General features: G+C 40.9%; 1 protein-coding gene and 1 long non-coding RNA gene across 4 annotated transcripts in view; one reads left to right on the top strand and one right to left on the bottom strand.

The window, feature by feature from the left end:
• Positions 1-11,481, bottom strand: part of ALKBH3 (alkB homolog 3, alpha-ketoglutarate dependent dioxygenase) — a 53,055-nt gene extending 41,574 nt beyond the window's left edge. The window contains exons 1-7 of one of the 3 annotated variants that reach the window (XM_082410571.1): positions 11,331-11,481; positions 9,531-9,679; positions 9,270-9,373; positions 8,421-8,455; positions 5,331-5,378; positions 2,970-3,073; positions 1,262-1,350 (exon numbers count right to left, since the gene is read on the bottom strand). In XM_082410571.1, coding sequence (XP_082266697.1) covers positions 1,262-1,350; positions 2,970-3,073; positions 5,331-5,378; positions 8,421-8,455; positions 9,270-9,373; positions 9,531-9,609 — 459 coding nt within the window. In that variant the 5' untranslated portion in view covers positions 9,610-9,679; positions 11,331-11,481. Of the gene's footprint in view, positions 1-1,261; positions 1,351-2,969; positions 3,074-5,330; positions 5,379-8,420; positions 8,456-9,269; positions 9,374-9,530; positions 9,680-11,123 lie in introns of all 3 variants that reach the window. The other 2 variants (XM_082410572.1, XM_082410570.1) reach the window with 2 other exon arrangements.
• A 101-nt stretch (positions 11,482-11,582) lies between these two features.
• The window catches only part of LOC309636920, a 55,112-nt gene continuing 46,459 nt past the window's right edge, over positions 11,583-20,235 (top strand). The window contains exon 1 of the long non-coding RNA XR_014250318.1: positions 11,583-13,664. This is a non-coding gene — a long non-coding RNA (uncharacterized lncRNA). The remainder of the gene's footprint in view (positions 13,665-20,235) is intronic.

The following is a 20,235-nucleotide window of genomic DNA, read 5'->3' as shown; positions in this document are numbered from 1 at the left end:
CAATTTTGACCCCTGGCAGATGTCTGGCAATGTCTAGAGCCATTTTTGGTTGTCACGACTGAGTGAGGGGTGCTTCTGGCAGCTCGTGGGCAGAAGTCATGGATATTGCTAAACATCCTACAATGCACAGGATAACCCTAAAAACAAAGAATTATCCAGCTTGAAATGTCAGTAATACCGAGGTTGAGAAATCCTGTTCTAAAAGATTAACTAGAATGAATAAGAACTTCTTCCCCACAGGCTGTTTAATCCTCAGCTTCTCTGCTATGACTGTTGACAAGAAGATAAACTAATTCTGACAGAAACATGGCCAGCAGTCTATGCTGGATTGGCCTAATTCAATTCTCTTCATGTTTCCAAGTCAACTTCAGATATAGAGGGTCTCAACGTTTCCCTGGATCACATTCTAAATGCAGCTGTAGAAACCAGAGCATACAGCTATCTCTTTATGTGAAAAAGCCATGTTCCCTTCAGTCAATATTTTATCCCTGAACATTTTAGTAAAATGGTAGTTTATGATAACAAATTACTAGAAGCTCTAAATGTGTCATATTTCTCTTTATTCCAATGCCATAAGCAAAACTCCATTTCCTTCAAAGTCTCTTTCAATAAAAACATAATATTATTTGCCAACGGCAAGATTCCAGGGACTAAACAGAGAGCTCTTTCTTGGATCTTAATTCCATCATCTGGACAAGCTTAATTTATATACTAGAATCTCTCTGTCTGTCATGGAAATTTTTAAAAACAAAAGAAGCAGCAGAGACAAGCCAAAGCAATGGTAAGTTAGAAGTATGAGAACTGCAACCACAGAATGAATACAAAGTCAACAAGAAAAGCACGGATTTTTTCACAAACGGCAAAAGAGCCTGAGAAGTGGGAAGAAACATTCTGACCTCACTGGTCAGTCATAAGGGTTATGCCCCGCAGCAAATAGGTATCAGGAGGCACACAGAGGGCTACGGCCAGAAGAGCCTGGGGAAGGGGAGATTAGGAAAAGAAATGATTCATTTCTCTGAAATCCTTGAGTCTGGTTCTAGTTCACTCTAGTTCCAGTTTTTTTCTCATCCTCTTTCTTTATCTATGGATCAAAAGCACATCAAGGGTGATAAGCGCAAAAACTCAGTGTTTGAACCCAGAGGATTTTTTGAACTAGGAACCACCATGCAGCTCTGCAAGGTAACTTACTGTTATTTTATAGTACTCTACATTTATAGTACACAATCTATAAAACCAAACCAACAACAACATTCCAACATACGTGAGGATTTGGTTCCAAAGTGAGTCTTGAATAAGTGTAAGGAAGTTCTCCATACCATGCTGTAAGTCTTGGTTGCTGGTAAGTTACATCTAAGAAAGAAAATACAGGCCCTTTGAAATGGTTTGATGCTATTTAAGGTGTACCCATTGAGTGCCAACACCATGCCTTGCAATGTATAAGAAGCTATGAGAAATACAAAGGAAGAGTAAGGATGGGCCCTGACCCAAAGCTCCACCTTCACAGAGGGCATGGGATTTCAGGAGTAGAATGGTGACAGCTAAAAGGAGGACGACAAGAGAAAGTACACTGGCAGAAACAGTATGGGTGAAGCTCTGAGGTGAGAATGTGTGTGACTTATTTGTGCCAGTGATGACATAAACAAGAGTGAAGGGGACACAGCGCAGAACAGAAGGATTCAGATTAGGGAGGGTCTAAAATGCAGGATATGGAGTCTGAACCCTTGTAGGTAGGAACTTGTGGCACCAACGTCCATACAAGAAACAAGACAAACTGTTCACCCCTGTGCCACCCTTGTGTAAGCCCTTTTGATTCCAAATGAAGAAAAAAGTGCTCTGACCAGTCATAGCATGTAGCTAATTTTAGTCAGAAGTTTTTGATGTCCAATTTATTTAGAGAGGGAGTTACCCATAGATCTGCTATTTTTCCTACAATTGATTTCAACCACTACAACAATAAAAACAATAATAATAAAAGCAGCTAACATTCACTGAAGGCTTACTATGTAGCAGGCATTCTGTTAAGTACTTATCATGCACTATCTCATTTAATTATCACAACAACCATGTAAGATAGGTATCAATATTATTATTCACTCTATTTTACAGATCAGAAAATCAAGAATCAGAAAATTATTTAACTGTAATTTGTTTAAAATTAACCATTATTTTGAAAGACAGAGCCAGCAATCAAAGCCAAGTCCGTCACCAAAAGCCCTGCTGTAGAAACTGCTGGGAATTAGAAGGCTGCCCTGAAAGAGCTGACTCTCATTCTGACACCTGAGTTACAAAAATGATGCCAGTATACGTTGCCTCTTTCTCCACAGAAAATTTAAATTCACTCAATGGGCCAGAAAGGAAATTCTATGCTAGAGCACAGGCGCTCCCCAGTGACCGCCTCTGGTATAGCAGGTACTGTTGCTTGTGGATGACCACAGAGGAGCCCGTGTTCCAAGTCAGGTAATCTCGACAAGCTCAGTAGAATACGACAGATGCTGAAGCTAAAGGAGACTGGACTCTTCTAGTGAAACTAAAATGAGAATAAAAAGTTGATAAAAAGGATCACAAAAGAATATATGTCAAATAGAATCAGGAAAAAAAAGCTCTGGAAGTTTCTATGAAGAAAGAGGAAAGCTGGCACCATTTGCAGTAATAAATAGTGAACAAACACAAAAGGAGATAAGCATATCAACCACAGTTCAGTCAAACCAAACTTCCTTTGCTTCCTTGAACTCCCATCTCCTGCCATGTTCTGAGAACCATTTGCTGTTTCTTCTGCCAGGAACACTCTTCCCCGTCCCCTTTGACAGGCTAATTCCCACTCATCCTTAGGGTTCCAGTCAGGCTTTGAATCTCTGTTTAAATCTGGCTGTGGTACAAAGAAGCAATGGTGCAAAGAAGCAACGGTACTGGAAAACATTCCGGAGAGGAAGACCAAACATCAACAACTGTGATCTCAGAGATCTACTTACCCTCTCTGATGCCAGTCCTCTGTTTCCAGGGAACATCCTGACAAAGCTGTTCAAATACTGAGTCGGCTTCTTTTAAGTCAACAAAGCCAGGATACAAACACACCCTTGATGCAGAAAGAACAGTTATTAACTAAAGAACACAGAAAAAGATGAGTTAGACTCTAATCATTAGCAGAATAAATTAATCTGGATGATGCTTCCTTTCGTAGGGAGATGAAATCATCTTACCACACCTCCAGAGCTTAATATCACCCAGATCATGATGCTCCAGATGTAAAATAAACCTCTTTCAAGTTAAGACAAATAAAAGAGGTAATGAAAGATAAAGAGGTACATGACAGCTTTCATAGATATGGTTCAAATATTACCCAAGCACTGCTTAGCTGTGAAACCTTGGACAAGTTACTTAACCTCTCTGAACCTTGGTTTTTCTCATCTGTAACACAAAGATGATCTCCACCTTATAGCATCACTGTGAAAAGTAGAATAACTAATAAAATGCTTGGCCCTGTGTTACTTTAACAATTGGTAGTCTTCTAAGACTATGTTAATTGTAGGGAAAGCAATCATTTATAACTATCAAAATAAACATATCCAAAGAAGGGTTCTTTCTCTATTGAATATACACTTATTTCAACAGTGCCAAGCCAGCTCAAAATTGTTTTGGATATCTTTTTTTTTTTCTCCTTTAAACAGCTTTACTGAGGTTTAATTTACATACTGTAAAACTCAACAAAGAATAATGTCTTCAAGGTTTATCCATGTTGTAGCACATTATCAGAACATTTCTTTTTATGGTAGAATAAAATATTTCATTATACCGACATACTGCATTTTATTTATCCATTCACCAACTGATGGACATTTGAGCTGTTTCTACTTTTGCCTATTATGAATGCTGCTATGGACATTCACATGCAAGTCTTTGTGTGGATGTATGTTTTCATTTCTCTTGGGTAAGACACCTAGGAGTGAAGTTGCTGGGTCATATGGTAAATGTATGCTTAACTTTTTAAGAAACCATCAAACTTTTTTCTAAAAGGGTTGTACTATTTTACATTCCCACCAGCAATACAGGAAGGCTCTAATTTTTCCACATCCTCATTTATAATAACACTTATTATTGTCTTTTTGATTATGGAAATTCTAGTGACTATAAAGTGGTATTTCATTGTGGTTTTGATTTCTATGTCCCTAATATACTATTTCATTTTAACAATGCATTTGGCTTTTTTGGATACCTTTCTTAAGAAATGTTCTGAAAGCCCATGGGACACTCTCTTCAACAGCCTTGTTGGTAGTAAACTTTCACTCTTTAAAGGTACATTTAATTTTTTTTAACAGTTTAACAAGTAATTTATTAATTAATTTTAACCTGTTGTCCAATTTAAAATGTTTGGATCTGAATTATTACTTTTTTCCAATTTTACTGAGATATAATTGACATACAGCACTGTATAAGTTTACAGTGTACAGCCTAATGATTTGGCTTACACATATTGTGAAATGATTTTTTGAAAGAGCCAAAGCTCACCTGAAGCCATACCAGGTTAACAATGAGATGTGACCAAAATAATGCAACTGGTGTTCTTGTGTGACTATTAAACTTGCTTTAAAAGGGAAGTTCTGAAAAAGGCTATAACAATAGCAGTGCCAGTGGACTAATTATAGAGGCTTCCAAGTCCAACAGCAACTCTTTCTAAGCAATTCATTTAGATAGATAAGTTCTGATTTATTTAAATGTCTCATTATTTTATAGTGACATGCATTAAGGTGATGCTTTCAAAGTGTTTTGAAACAATGACTAATGCCTAATATACCCTAAATCATATATGCTTTAATTTTATTGAAATCTACCTTTATATAGCAATATGACATAACTTAATATATATTATATATAATAAGGTATGATTAACATAATACGTAATAATATTGGATTGGCCAAAAAGTTCGTTCAGTTTTAAATAAAAATAAAAGACACATTTTCCACTTTCACCAAGAACTTTATTGAACAACGTATTCACTAACCGAACAATTTTTTTGCCAACCCAATACATACAATGTAATCTAACAATAATAATATAATGTAACACAAACAGCACATAAGTTGAGGCCAGACCCAACTCTAATATTAAATTACTATGTAGCCTAGGAAAAAGTACTCAATCTCCCTGGACCTCATTTCCTCATCTGAAAAACTGGAGAAGTAAGCTACTATACCTGAGAGGCTATGAAAATGTTTTGAAGCTAGTATAAAAGGAGATATTACCACATTAATTACTTCAATCAAGGGAGTAGAATATTTTAAGAGACTATAACTCAGTGATAATTATAGTCCCTTTCTAGTGAGGATTCACTTACTTAGATATGCCTGTGGGTGACAGGCTGATTTCATACACACCCTCTTTACTAAAGAAACAAAGAAAACAAAGACTTGTTAGTATCAAGTAAAGCAATATACGGCACGTAGCAGAAGGAAGGGTTGTCCTTCAGAGTTCACAAAGTCCTAGCTCACCAAAATCACTTCACGATGAAGGCGCACTATGAGGGAAGTACAGCCCCACCTTCTTCTACCACTGAGGTAAGGGGCAGCAGGGTGGTAATCATTAATGGCACTGGGATTGGAATCCTGACAAAATCAGGCCATGGAGGCAAAAACCAGGACAAAATAAATTCTAGTGCTATCCCTTTATATTTCACCCATAATTCAGGCTGATGTGGTGCAGGAATCTATCACACAAAGGGGCGGCAAATAGAGTATCCCCTTGGAGACTTTGGAATAGAGATACACTGAACAGAAGCAAGTACAAGGTCCCCATGATCCAGCTCCACCTCCTGACAGTTCCCACAGACGCATCAGCTTCCATGGTAATTACTGCTTGGAATCTTCTGAATACACCACCATGTGTCAAACCCCATGCTTTTCTACATGCCAGCATGCCTCCCCACCATCTAGCACCCCCAATCCAAACCACCCCCAGCTTTGGTCCAGTGGAAAATTCTAATTCATCCTTCAAAATCTCAGCTCAGCATCACCTTCTCTAAACCTTTCCTGACCTGTAATCCAGGCCAATAATGTTAGCTATCTCATCCTCTGTTACCACACCTCATTACCTACAAGTCTACGCTTCCAAGATATTCAGGATTACAACTTATCTGACTACATGTCTATTTCATTTACTAGACTATGGGCTCCTGAAGGGCTGGAATGGGTTATTTTTCTGTTTCCTAGTGCCTGGCACATAATAGATGAGCAGTAAAAAGCTTACTGAACTTAATCAAATGTGCAACAGTACAAAACTGTTACAGATGGGCAGGGTAGTGAGGTCTATAACCCACCATGGTGAGAAAAGTGACCCAGACTGGAGAGGTGCCTCTGTCAAGATAACTGTGTCAGATTCTTCTCACAGAGATAAGTTACAGAGACTAATATAAAGGGACAGTATTTCCATCACCCTTTTCCACGTGAGTTAGCAGTTCATGATCTTTGAGCTGGGCTCTTAGGTAGATGTGTGAGCCGCTCTGAGCCAAAATGTAGGCAGAGTTATTATCATAAACATTTAGCACATTTCAAAATGAGTTGCCTATAAAGTTTGCTAGAGTGTGAATATAATATTTCAGTGTGATATATTTGGGGCCACACTTAGAAACGCTCACTTCAAATGTGAGGGACATTTCTGGCTATTAAAAAAAAAAAATCGGGCTTCCCTGGTGGCGCAGTGGTTGAGAATCTGCCTGCCAATGCAGGGGACACGGGTTCGAGCCCTGGTCTGGGAAGATCTCACATGCCGCGGAGCAACTAGGCCCGTGAGCCACAACTACTGAGCCTGCGCGTCTGGAGCCTGTGCTCCGCAACGAGAGGCCGCGATAGTGAGAGGCCTGTGCACCGCGATGAAGACTGGCCCCCGCTTGCTGCAACTAGAGAAAGCCCTCGCACAGAAACGAAGACCCAACACAGCCAAAAATAAATAAATAAATTAATTAATTAGTTAAAAAAAAAATCTAGGGACTTCCCTAGATTCCCTTCCACTTCCTGGCACGGTGGTCAAGAATCCCCCTGCCAATGCAGGGGACACGGGATCAATCCCTGTTCCGGGGAGATCCCACATGCCGCGGAGCAACTAAGCCCGTGCACCACAACTACTGAGCCTGCCCTCTAGGGCCCGCGAGCCACAACTACTGAAGCCCAAGCGCCTAGAGCCCGTGCTCCACAACAAGAGAAGCCACCGCAAAGAGAAGCCCATGCACCGCAATGAAAAATAGTCCCCACTTGCCACAACTAGAGAAAGCCCGTGCACAGCATCGAAGACCCAATGAGGCCAAAAAAAAATCTAGCATAGCTAACATAAACAGAATTAACAGAATTAACAAACAGAATTAACAAACAGAATTAACAAACCCTATGTTCAAGGAGGATGAGTACTGTCATTTTTTTCTCTGACTTGGAAATTCACAATTGTCCATTTTTTCAACCTGAATGTCCTATCTATAACAGGTTTCATGGTTTTGTTTCTTCTCTTTACCACCAATGGAGGCAGTATCACATTTGTGTTTGCAAAACAAAGACTGTTAGAGCTACCAGCCTGGGTCTTAAGTGATTATACAGTCCAAACCCTTAATATTACAGACAAGGAAACAAAAGTCCAGAGAGATAGCAATAATTTACCTAAGGACTAGGTAAGTTACCGTAGCTAACTAATGGCAAGGCCACAACTACATACCCTCTTTAAAGTATGATGACATCTGTGTTCGTTTCAAATTTTTCTAAGATATACAAGTCAATCTGCGAACAGCCAAACAGCTTAACAGTTGTTCATGAGCAAGAGCATACACATAATGCTAATTTGCTAAAATAAAAGGATGCTTTCTACTGATAATTTATCTGCATCAGGTGGAAACTGAGAAGCAGGAAAAGAGGAATCAAAGCATCTTTCATCATTTTGGAAAAGAATATTTTAGACACAGATCACTATAAGAGAAATGTTTACTATCATTTAATTGCTCTAGAAGAGTTATGTGGTTTTAAGAAATGAACTGTAAGAGCATCTAGATTTCTAGCAGTTTTCATAAGCATTGCTAGTAAAATGATACTTACAGGTTTTTCAAAGAGCCATGTTTCAATGACTCAGGAAAAAGTCCCTCTCTGTCTTTACCTAGGAGATGTTTTAACTACTATCTGCAGACATATTAGTGAAATAGGGTCTGGAAATCTACACCAGAGCCAGAGTTTAATGTACAGACATCTGGTTGCATTTCCCACACCATCCGCAAATTCAGAAAGGCTTCTCAAAAGACCAAGTTTAAAGACATCTGAGACAGGAATATCCCAGCCTAAAATTTAGACACATTGGCCATTATCTTTTCCAGATGGAAAAACTAGGTTGAGGGAAAGATCCTGGACTCTCCCTTTCACTGTAGGCAATAGTTACAGGAGGGCAGCAATTTACTTACTCGATCACTCGTGGCTCTGGGGCTCTGCGTACCACCTGTAAGGAAACAGCCAGGTCTGATTTCTGAATGATTCCTACCTCAGGGAGGCTTACTTGCAGGATTACTGTATCCTCTCATTTCTAGTCAAAATAAATCAGGTTTAAAACTCTCCCTTTTTTATTCTAAGCTCTCACTATCCCACCAGAAACTCTTGTTTCTATTCTTCTTAGAACCACTTCACAGTTACTAGTGGGCAGTAAAAGATGACAAAATTAGAATTAATACATTTTCCTAGCAGTCAGCAGCTCTAGAAAAGCCATCTTTCCAAGAGATTTTTAAAAATAGAAGATATGCTAGGAAATAAGGGGTTTTAATATTACTTATACAATCATTACTTTAGCAAGATGCCTGATTTTTAGCTCTTTTTTCCCATGTTATTAAAAAATGACTCTTCACCCTTTCTTACATTCTTCCCAGTGGGAGAAAAAGCTAAAAAGATCAGGCATTGTAGTAGCTGAAATTTCAATCCAATTCCAGAGGTATGTGCTATACTAGCAATTTTTAGGACCGTTAGAACTTAGGTAACTAATGCAAGCTCTAGTCATGGTATAACCTCTAACCTCTAGTCATGGTACACCTCCTTGCCAAAAAAAATGGGAACTATATATGCCTACAAATTGGGGGAAGACTACAAAGAATCCTCAGACATACTAAGAAACTGATACCCCATAGTTCATTATTATTATAATACTTTCAACTCTCTTTTTATTCGTGAGTTTATTCTGTCACTATTTATTTGAGTGTCTACTATGTGACTGTTGCTTTTATAAATAAATCTTTGTTACTGTTGAAGAAGAAACAAGAATTTACCTCCTGGGGTTCTCTGAACACAAACTGTCTGTCAGACAGACGATGCTCCTTGTTCAGCCAGGTTTGACCAGGTCTCTGTTGGAGATGGTTCTCAGCAGTGGGAGCTGAAGCAAGAGAGAGAAGAGACTCAAACCTTAACATCAATTGAAATGGGAGTTCACTATAAACCAAAGGGATATACATAAAATAGGATGATACTTGTCCAGACACACACACACACACACACACACATACACACACGAGATCCCCACAGGTTCTTGCCTGGCTGAGCAATGGCCTGGCTCTTAGCAGGGCCAGCCCAGGCTCCCTGCACTCGGGCTCGCCGTCTTTTGTCCTCCATGTTGACCAAGAAGGCTTCTGCTCTCAGCTTTCAGAAGATTTCATTCCTGATTCAAACTACACAATGGTATCTGTTTAAAGAAAAAAAAAAAAGATGTTTTAGTTGAGGTTGTGAGAGCTTGGACTATCAAGGGGTAATTATAATCCTTTCAGGCAGACGAGATGGTTCAATAGCAATCAGAGCTTCTACATGAAATCAACTTCTGACATCACAACATCTCAGTCAAGGAGCCTACTAAGTCACTTGGGGATGCTGCTTTTAATGTTTATCTTTTGCAATGTTTATTTTTTAATGTTTATCTTATCACAGTACTTTCACTTCATTCACAAGAAAGTAGATGTTAAGAAATTCTAAAACCAGGACCTATCAAAAACCACATTACTCTTATTAGTCCCCCAAGAGCAGAACACAGAGAAACTGTAATACTCCACCTATGAACATTCAGAAATAGGCTAAGACTCAGTTTCCCAGGGCATTGCCATATTCCATTACCACAGGCTGCATCAAACTTCCACGGAAGCTTGTTAAAAACACCTATGGCCTGTCTCAGGATGTGATGTAGGATGGACACAGGTGTTTGTCTTTATAACAAGCATTGTAGGAGATGATGATAAACACGTATGTAAGGCCCACAAAGTTAAGTGGCTCACCCAGTGTCACTCAGGAAATCAACAGCAGGTAGACTAACATTCAAATTTTATTACGTTCCAGTCTTCAGCTAAGTAAAAAATCCACCTCGTAATGGCCAGTAATACTAATTTGACATTTTTGCCAATAAAAGTCTAGCCCACAGCAAATACAGAAGCATGCACAGCTACAAAAAAACAAAAACGGGAAAGGGGGGGAGTGTCCCAACCCTATAATCCATTTCCATCTCAAGTTCTCAAAGGTAACAGGCTCACTTTATAGCTTATTTAGCCTACAGATTCCCAGCCCCACCTCCAGACCTTCTGATTCAGTAGAATAAAGCTGGTCCCGGGAATCTGTATGTTTAACAAATTCCCCCAAGTGATAAGTCTGTAAGTCTTCTTATTTAATAGGTGGGGAGAGGACAGAGGCTGCCATCTGCCCAAAAAGTTAATGGCAGAACCAAATACCAACTCTCCAGTCTCACATGATTTGCAGAGTAAGCCCTCATGTGACATTTTCTCTCAAGTGAGGCCTTAAAACCTTAACACAACCATTAGCTATCGTTCTTGCTGTGTTCACAGGGGAGCGATGTGTTATTATTATATGCACGGTACGGCTGTTGAAAATACAGATTCCAGAACCCCATCCCAGACCTACTGAATTTGCAGTCCCAGACGCTGTTAACTAACCCCACCTTCCATGCTGAGATTCTTTACCCGAATCAAGTGTGAGAACCCTGCTGCAGTGCAAACAACAAGGGTTCTGGCGCCGGCCAAAGGACTCGCTTTGAACCCAGATCTGACACTTCCCAGCTGCATGGCCTGAGGCAAACGACTTCACATTTCTGAGCCTGTTTCTTCCTCTGTAAACAGAAGAACCAATACCTCTCTCACGGTCCAAGTGCGGGTTAAGCGACCCTCGAAGGTAAGAGAGCCTAGTCCTCTCAATAAGGGTTAGCAACTTTCTCTATTTTAGACCCTTCTTTCCTGGGAGGCCCTGGACGAGGTCCCGGAGGTCGCTCGGGAAGGGACCTCAGGGCGGTCCCCGCACTCGCAGCCCCGGGCACCCAGCGATAGGCCTGGAGGCCGCACCTGCCGGCGGAGACGGGCGCAGAGGTTCAAGGCCGCTCGTCCTAAAGCAAACCCCGCTGCCCTCGGCCTGCTCCGCCGCCCGCGGTCCGGGGAACCTTGAGCGCCGGGCACCGACTCCAGCAACTCCCAACCACAGGCCGCGGCGTCTGGCACTTCCTCTGACGTCACGTGCCGCTGCCGCGGCCGTCGCTTCCGGCGCCACCTCCCGGAATCCGGGCGGCTCAGCGTTCCCCGCGCCGGGAGGGCCGACTCGCTGCAGGTGCAGATGGTAGGGCCGGTGTTCGAGGCGAGCACAGAGATTGAGGGTGCGGTGGAGCCCCGTGAGGGGCCGGGATATGGCGAAGGTGGGAATGAAGACGTATTAACTAGGCCGAAGTCCCTCTGGACATTCCCCGCACACCCCTAACTAGAGACATCCAGGAGCCCGCTTCTTTGGTCTGTGCGGAAAGAGCGACTGAGACCCAGCGGGCCTGGCAGAAGGGCGAGGGCGTTGGGGAACCTGGTCCTGATGTACTGAGCAAAAGGATTTGACTTTTATCCTGAAAGCCATTGAGAGTCTAAGATGAATCTCCATTGTGTTGCCACTGCAGCCTGTGCATACCTCGATCATAGCGCTTAGACCAGGGCGTGGGCCCACGCCTTATTCGTTACGGCTCTACAGTGCTAACAAATTTTGCGTGAGAGAAGAGACCTGGGTTTCCGGGTTTCCGTCTATACACCATCGTTTACTAGGTGTATAATCTAGGTCGAGTACCCTGCTTCTTTATAAAATGGGCACAGCTTCTATTGGGAGGATTAAATGAAATAATATATTTAAAGAATTTAGCACAATGCCTGGAACGCAATAGAAACTCAGTAAATGTTAAGAGTGTCTTCTCTTCAACCCATCTGAGTTCTTGAGAAACATCTTTAAAGTGGCCATGGTAAATCATGTACCTTATAGTGTGAAAATAGCAAAAGTAGCACTAAATTAGCTATGTCTGTGCAAGTTATTCTGTGAAAGTCTTTAAAATAAACCTTCTATTATATAGTGCTTACCTGCAGGAAGCTCAGTATACCCCATCAACGACCCTATGTTGTTACTACTATCAACTCTAATTTCACAGCGTCCATTATTCTTTGTTATACTTTGTGACACTGAAGGGAAAATGATTTATCCCTGAACTGAAAGGAGAGAAAGTGGTAAGACCAGACTATAATTTTTATCTCTACCCTCCACACACCCCATCAACTAATAATTTGTCAGTGTCTGCTTCTGGTTCAGGAACCTTGTCTGTATCTTCCAAAGGATGTCATTTCTTTCTTTTCAATGATTATGGTTTGGGAACGGGAACAAAGAAGTCCTGGATTGTCCTCCAAGTAGAACATTTCTTAAAAATCAATCCATGGTCTGCTTGCACCCAAAATAACTGCATCACCTTTAACAGTTTTAACAGAGTCACCTGTATTTTTACCAAGTGCCCAAGGTGATTCTGATGCACAGAATGTTTGAAAACCTTTGGGAGGCATGTAGGGTGACAAATTGTTCCGGTTTTTCTGGGACTGAGGGGTTTCCCAGGATGCAGGACTTTAAGTGCTAAAGCTGGAACAGCCCCGGGCAAACTGAGATGGTTGGTCACCCTAGATACATGTGAGTATATAGTTTTCGAAAGATGTTCTTGATGGGTGTTGGCATCCTGGGTTTCCTCATTTCTATTTGCAGTATTTGTGTTTTTGTTAGGGGGCGGTAGCAGAGACCATGGGAGAGACAATGAAGGTGGGGTGCGTTACCAGTCACCAGCCTATTGATTCTCAGCCCCAGCCCCATACTTCTCTGCTCTGCTTGCAATACTGGAACATTTCTCCCTTGCCATTTGGCTCGGTGTTAAGCTTCATCAGTAGAGGATGCTGGAGGGACATTAGAGGGAGAAGGAGCTCTTTCCCCTCACTCCAGAGTGCTTCTCTCAGCTGGCTCTGCAGTGCATGGTGGCCTGCTGTGATTGGCACCTCTCTGTGCACTGAATTAGTTGAATTTACAGCCTTGTTAACATCTCTTGTGAAGTTAAGACATCATCTGGGAAGGAATGGGATCCCAAAACTTGAAATAGGGAACATCTGCTTGGACCCAGATGAAATTGACCATCTTGCACATCCAAGTCACCCTGAGCCTCCCTTGGCAGTGGAAGCAGCTTGCCCTCCTGTGTCTGAGGAGACTGGTCATCCTTTGCTTGAAAACCCTGTGAAACCCTCACCTGGAGCAGACGACTTAAAAAGTACAGCACAGGTCTGTGCTTCCTGATGGGTGGGAGTGCTTCCAGATCTGTGCCTTCCTTCGTGTTCTGCCTCGACATAGAGGTAGGCAGTGGCTGCTCCCTGTATCTGCTGTTTCTGTATATCAGTTTTCTTTTTCCCCTTGTAGGTAATACCCTATTATGGTTAATATTTTTTTCCCCTTGTTCAAATTACTATATGGTTTCTGTCTCCTGTTTAAGTCCTGACTGTTACAATGTGATTGTGATAGCAGGGATGGCAGCAATGGGTAGCAAGTGGCTGGCTCCAGGGCGGGCCTTAAACTGTAGGTAGTGGGGTTGCCTCTGATTTGGACCCTCATTATCTCTGGCCCTTTACTCTTGCACTACCTTCTTGATTCTCTTCACCTGAGACAACCCTCCTGAAGTCCCAGTAGGCACAAATCTGGAAGCTAAAACCAGCGTTTCTCAGCATGTAGTCAGAAGACCATCTGCACTGGAGTCCGTAGGGGATGCTTGTAAATATGAAGAGTCCAGGTCCCCCGGTAGGTCTGGGGCAGGGCCCAGGAATTTGCATTTTTAACAGTGCTTTGTTTCATTTTGCAAGAAGCTTCAAGAGTTCTCTTTGCCTTTTCCAGCTGCCTGCTTTATTCAGGTGGTTACTTTTCCACCCAACAGTTATCTCATCCCCTGGATGGCAAAACTGATAGATACTTTACGTGGTGGTAGCTCTTAGAAATGATTCTGGGTGAGGCACACACTGTAGCCTGTTTTCAGTTGCTGATTTTCACACCAGACTCTTGCCAAACATTCAATCACCTGCTGCTGAATTCCTGAGAAAATCCAATCCAAGGCAAATAACCACCATCATGCTAATAGTTCTCAGTGAAGGTTTCATAGAGAAATTCCCAGCTCATGTCTCAACTGCCAAAGGCTTAGCATTTCCTGGCTTGAGGGAGGAGGATGTTTGCGTGGGGGTTTTCAAGCCTCTGTCAACTTTAAACATTGTTGAGGGAGAAAGGATGCTTCCCCAGACTCCAGACAGGAGCTCCTCCTGTTCAGTGCCCAGCATGATTGCAGGTGCTGCCAGAGATGAAATCTACCGTTGAACCACAGTGTAAATGATATGAGGTACAATTAAAGAACAGTATAATTGGATGTGAAATTGTGGACAGCAGACAAAAATCCAGGACAGGAGAGACCACTAGAGGTTATGGGCATCAGTGAAGACCTTTATGGCAAACAGGGAGTTATGTCAAGGTATTAAAGTATGTAGCATTCATATGGCTCAAAGATGTTCTGATAGTTACATTACCCCTGAAAAAGAGTAAGCTACATTTCCATGTCCTTGTTTCTAAATAGTAGCAAGTAATATTATTAGTTAACATTTCTTGAGAGCTTCTTGCATGCCAGGTGCTGTTCCAATTACTTACATGCCTACGCTAATGTAATTTTAAGAACAACCTTGTGTTGTAGGTAATATAAATATTAGTTCCATTTACAAAGGAGAAAACTGAACCACTGTGCTTCATGATGCCACCATGTGACTACTCTACAAATACATGGCAGAATGAAGGCCAAATTAAGAAAGGCAGGACTATTCCTGGAATGATACATGGAGCCATTTCCTGGGACCTCATAGCTGGTTTCTTTCAGTGACTTCAAAAGTGAAGGGTTGGTAGCAATATAATCCAGCAGACCCTGGGTTATAGGTCGTTCTTAATGGCTTTATCTAGATGGCTTAGCAGATTCCGTTTTAGAGTTACTCAGTTCTCACAGCTGTGTGAACTGTATCATTTCAAGTGTATGAACTGTGTCTCAGCCTCACTACTTCCTTGGTGGGTGACTTCAGAAAAGTTACTAAAGCCCTCCCAACCTTAGTTTTCCTCATCTTGGAATTGGATTGTATGAAGATTCGCTCATACATTCACTGATATACACATTTAATCAACTAATAATGAGTACTGACTGTAGCTAGCACTGTGCTAGATGCTGGGGACAAAGTTGTGATCAAGACAGACCTGGTTCCTGCCCTCGTGGAGGTTATAGTCTAGCAGGGAAGGTAGACATTTAAAAAACAGATATTACAGATGTGGTATTTTATATGAGACTCTATCTTGGGGGACCTAACCTGGTGGAGTAATATCCCCATTGTATGTTGAGTCCTAGGTTGGTTGGGAGTTCTGATTTGGATCTAATTCAGATGGTGGGTTAGCAGCTGGTGGTTGGCTGGTCTAGACTACCCTTAGCTCCATGTGGTCTCTCATCCTTGAACAAGCTTACCAGGCATGTTCTAATAGTGGTGTCAGGGGAGGTGTGTGCAAACACACAAGACCTCTCCAGGCCTAGGCTTGGAAGTGGTACAGAATCACTTCTTCATTTATTGGCCAAAGCAAGCCAGCTCAGTTTCAAGGAGCGGGGAAATAGACTTCACCTCTTGATTGGAGTTGTTGTAAAGTCACATTGCAAAGGGTATGGATACTGGGAGGAGTAGAGTATTAAAGCCATTTTTGCAATCATTGTACCACACTACTTGATGGGGAGTATTGGAGAAACAGTTCCTGTAGGAATAGAGAGTGAGGGAAAGAGTTTTTTGAGATGAGGTAGAAAAGAGGCAGATCATGCAGGCCTTGAGAGGCATAATAAACATTAAATGTTAATTTATATATGGTATGAAGTATATGATTAACATTAAATACTCACTTGCCCTTTCTCCCTTACTTTCCGTCTCATAGGATACTTTGAAATGGTTGTCAAATCCATTTGTTTTAAAAAGGTGAAAGATTTATGTGATCTAAAGAGAAACCAGAACACTGGTCCATTTTTTCTTAGGTGTGTCCTAAGGCAGGGATTGTTTTCTTTCAAGTGATTAGGATGCTGGTTAGAAAATAGTCAACAGAAACTTATTACTGAATAAATTAAAAGTACCTGAAATTATTAAGTTAATGATTAGTGGAATAAGTCCCCTAATGCCTTAGGAATAAATTATCCACTTTGTAGAATCAAATCCATTATGTAAAGAGGCATAAAAGCTAAATTGATGTGCCTAGGTTGTCTTTTGCCCGGAAAGAACCAAAGACAACATAGCTGTTAAATAGAGTATTCATCTGAGGTTCCACTTACAGCTTTTCCATAGGTTGTGTAGTGCTTGGCAACCACCATTGGTTTGTCCACTTGTCAAATGCAGCCAACACCTGCATCAGGGTGGGTGCATGAATAAAAAAACATAGTAAGCCTAAATCATTCCTATGCATGGAATAACACTCTGGATAAACTGGGCATGTTAAAAGTGGCCTTATAGCTTTCACACTTCTAGTACTACTTGCTGGGCAGAAACCACATAAGGTATGAGTCTGAAAGGATTATTCCATGTCTTGCACCATTGTGCTCTCAGGGGCAGAACAGTGGCTTTTCAGAGATAAGCTAGTCAATAGTACACTAGGTAGGAGAATCTGACTTCATGTAGTGAAAGCACATAGAGCTTCCATTTTTAGAAATTAGGTTGGAGATCCTGAGGGGTATCTGGTATAAAACACCTACAAATAAAAGATAAAATGCTTTTCAATAATGAATTGGCCTGTGCAAAAAAGATTTCCTCTGAGACCAGGAGTAATGTGGGAACATGAGTCCAGAGAAATGAGTAAGCTGGGACGTATACGCTCCTGGGTGGCCAACTGCTTGGATATTCCTGGGGGAGGGGGTAGGTGGCTTGGGACAGGATGGAGACAAAGTTCGTGAAGGGGAGTTATAGCAGAGACCTTCTGCATAAAGCTGGGACCTAGGAAGGAGTACGTACCGGGAGGGGGTGCAGAAAAGAAATCTCACAGAGGCCAACAGCAAGAAAACTTTTCGTCTTGGCATTAACTTAGGGTAGGGAAAACTCTTCCCTGAGAATTCATGGCCACTAGCCTAACTTTACATAGGATTAAAGGCTGAATTAATACCATTTATACAATTCCCCTGTCCCCTCCCCAAAACCCAAGACCAACAAAAACCAACAACTGCATAGGCTGAGAATTTTAATTTAAGGCAGGTGAAAATTGGTAGTGCCCTCATGTCTGATGCAAACAAACATAAATCCTGCCAGGAAAATTTACACGCAATAAGACTTTGAATAATTCCAATATAGGTCTAATGAACATAAACACACACAAATCATGAAAAATACAGGGAAAGGAAGCACCATTAGCAAAAGTCAGCAGACACAGTAGAAACATCTACAAAAATTATTGGATTATTGGAACTATTAGATACACAACATAATTATGTTTAATATGTTGAAATAAATAAAAGAATGAAAAACATAAGTACAGTTTAAAAATAGCTTTGAATTTTTGATGGTTTTAAAAAGAACCAAATGTAACAATTAAAATTAAAAACTCAGTGAAGCCTCTATTTCTGGGTGGGACATGGTAGTAGTGAGCAGTCACTATTATAATGGAAAAAATAAACAAGTAAATTATAATTTGTTTTTCTTTGAAGACACCGGAGATTTTTGGATGCAATGAGGACTAGCTTAACTAAAATTCTAAAGAAAGAACCCTTGCTAGGTGAGCTATGTTCTTCCCCAGGGACATTTTCCAAGCATGACAATGGAGAATTGGGTTTGCCAAAGACAGTGGCATCTCTACAAGGGGAAAGAGAATCCAACAGACCTTTTGACAGCCATTGGGATGGCATGATAGATTGTAATCTAGAAGAGTTCTCAAATGCATAACCAGTTTGCCCTACAAGGCATTTGCTGAGTAGTGGGGCAGCACAGAGGGCTGGGATGGAAAGACAAAGTAAAACCTCTCACAGTCTTACTATGCTTTAAAAACCAAGTTCTGAGAAAGAGGAGCCCACAAGAAACACATGACAGGTTTCATTCTGCTGACATTTCAAACTATGGGGCACTGAATTTAATTAAATTGGCATCCTAACCATAGCTCAGCTCAGTACCCACCTTCAGTTGAAGTGATCAGTCCCCACCCTATCTACCAGCGAGGAGGCAAGCCCTCCCTGGAGAAAAATAACATTGACTTCAGTCTTGATGGTTCTTTTATATAGAATGTCTGGCATACAATTTTTAAAAATTATGGGACATGCAAGGAGGCAGAAAAATGTTACTGCTCATCAAGAGAAAAAACAAACAACTAGATCCACAGATAATCCAAATGTAAGAGTAAGCAGACAAGGACTTTCAAACAACGACTGGAATATTTATAAAAATAGAGGAAACGGACAAAATATGAAAAAGGGAGTATTTAAATAGGTGATTAGAAATTTCATGAAAGAATCAAATGAACATTCCAGACATGAAATGTTTAATACCTGATATTACATGGATTTAACAGAATGTATCCTCAATATGGTAGGATTAGTGAACTTAAAAGATGGTCAATAGAAAAGAAGCTAAGTTGAGCTAACCTAAACGCTCTTACTATATAATCCAGTAATCATGCTCCTTGGTATTTACCCGAAATGAGCTGAAAACTTTTGTCCACATAAAACCCTGCACGCAAATGTTTATAGCAGCTTAATTCATGATTGTCCAAACTAGAAGCAACCAAGATGCCCTTCAGTAGGTGAGTGGATAAGCAAACTGTGGTACATCTGTACAATGGAATATTATTCAGCAATAAAAAGAATAGAGCTCTCAAGCCCTCAGAAGTCATGGAGGAACCTTAAATGCATATTAAGTGAAAAAAGCCAGTCTGAAAAGGCTATGTACTGTATGATTCCAACTATAGAATTCTGGAAAAGGCAAAACTATAGAGGCAACAAAAAGATCACTGATGCCAGAGTTTGGAGGTTGGGGGAAAGGAAGGGATGAATAAATGGAGCATGAGATTTTTAGGGCAGTGAAACTATTCTTTATGATACTATAATGGTGGTTATATCACACGCATTTTCTGTAAGCATAAAACTGCTCTATACAGTCTATTAATTTTAAAAAGTGACAGTCAGTAGAAGATATCCAAGCACAGAGAGAAAGAAAAAAATGGAAAACTTAATGGAGGATTCTGGCAGTTTGGCTAATACAACTAGATTTTGGCTAAATTAGGACAAACATGCTGAATGGCCACAAAATCCCTATGAATGTTAGTCGTAAGTTGTCTGTATGGCTCCTCTGTTCTTTGCAGAAATTTTGAATTTTCCTGGGTTGTTCTGTCATATATCTATTAGCTTATATCATACTGAATCCCCAACTAGAAGAAATGTAAAAAAGAATGTTTATGCAAACTCTAAAAATTAATTTGTAACCACTCTACATTTTAATGCAAGGCTGGACTCACAAGAAATAAAAATGTTATCTCTAAGGGCAGAAGACAAACCAAACCAAAAGGGAAAAAAGTGTAAGAAACTGAAACCAGAGCTAGAAGCAGGGAGCAGTAAGGAAAATAAATCAGTGAGGGAAATGCCCAAATCAGCATTAGTAAGAGGAGAGTAACTCTTGGAATCACTACAAGGTGACAGAACTAAGCCTGAGACTCCTGCATCGTCAGGTACCTCAAATAGAGTGGTGCCATGTGGTAGAGGGCCTAGGCCGCTGACAGACGGGAACAAAACATTTATCTCTGCAGAACATCCCAATTTAGCCCTCAGGATTCGTCTCCAGATTAAAATCAAACAAATAGACTTCAAAATAAAAATATCAAACACAGAAGAAAACAAACATCCAGGTAAGAGCAAAT

The sequence above is a fragment of the Balaenoptera physalus genome, assembly GCF_965194825.1.
Source record: "Balaenoptera physalus genome assembly, chromosome: 10".
Classification (NCBI taxonomy): Eukaryota; Metazoa; Chordata; class Mammalia; order Artiodactyla; family Balaenopteridae; genus Balaenoptera; species Balaenoptera physalus.
Note: the sequence above shows the minus strand (reverse complement) of the source record. Positions and strands in the feature narration are given on the sequence as shown.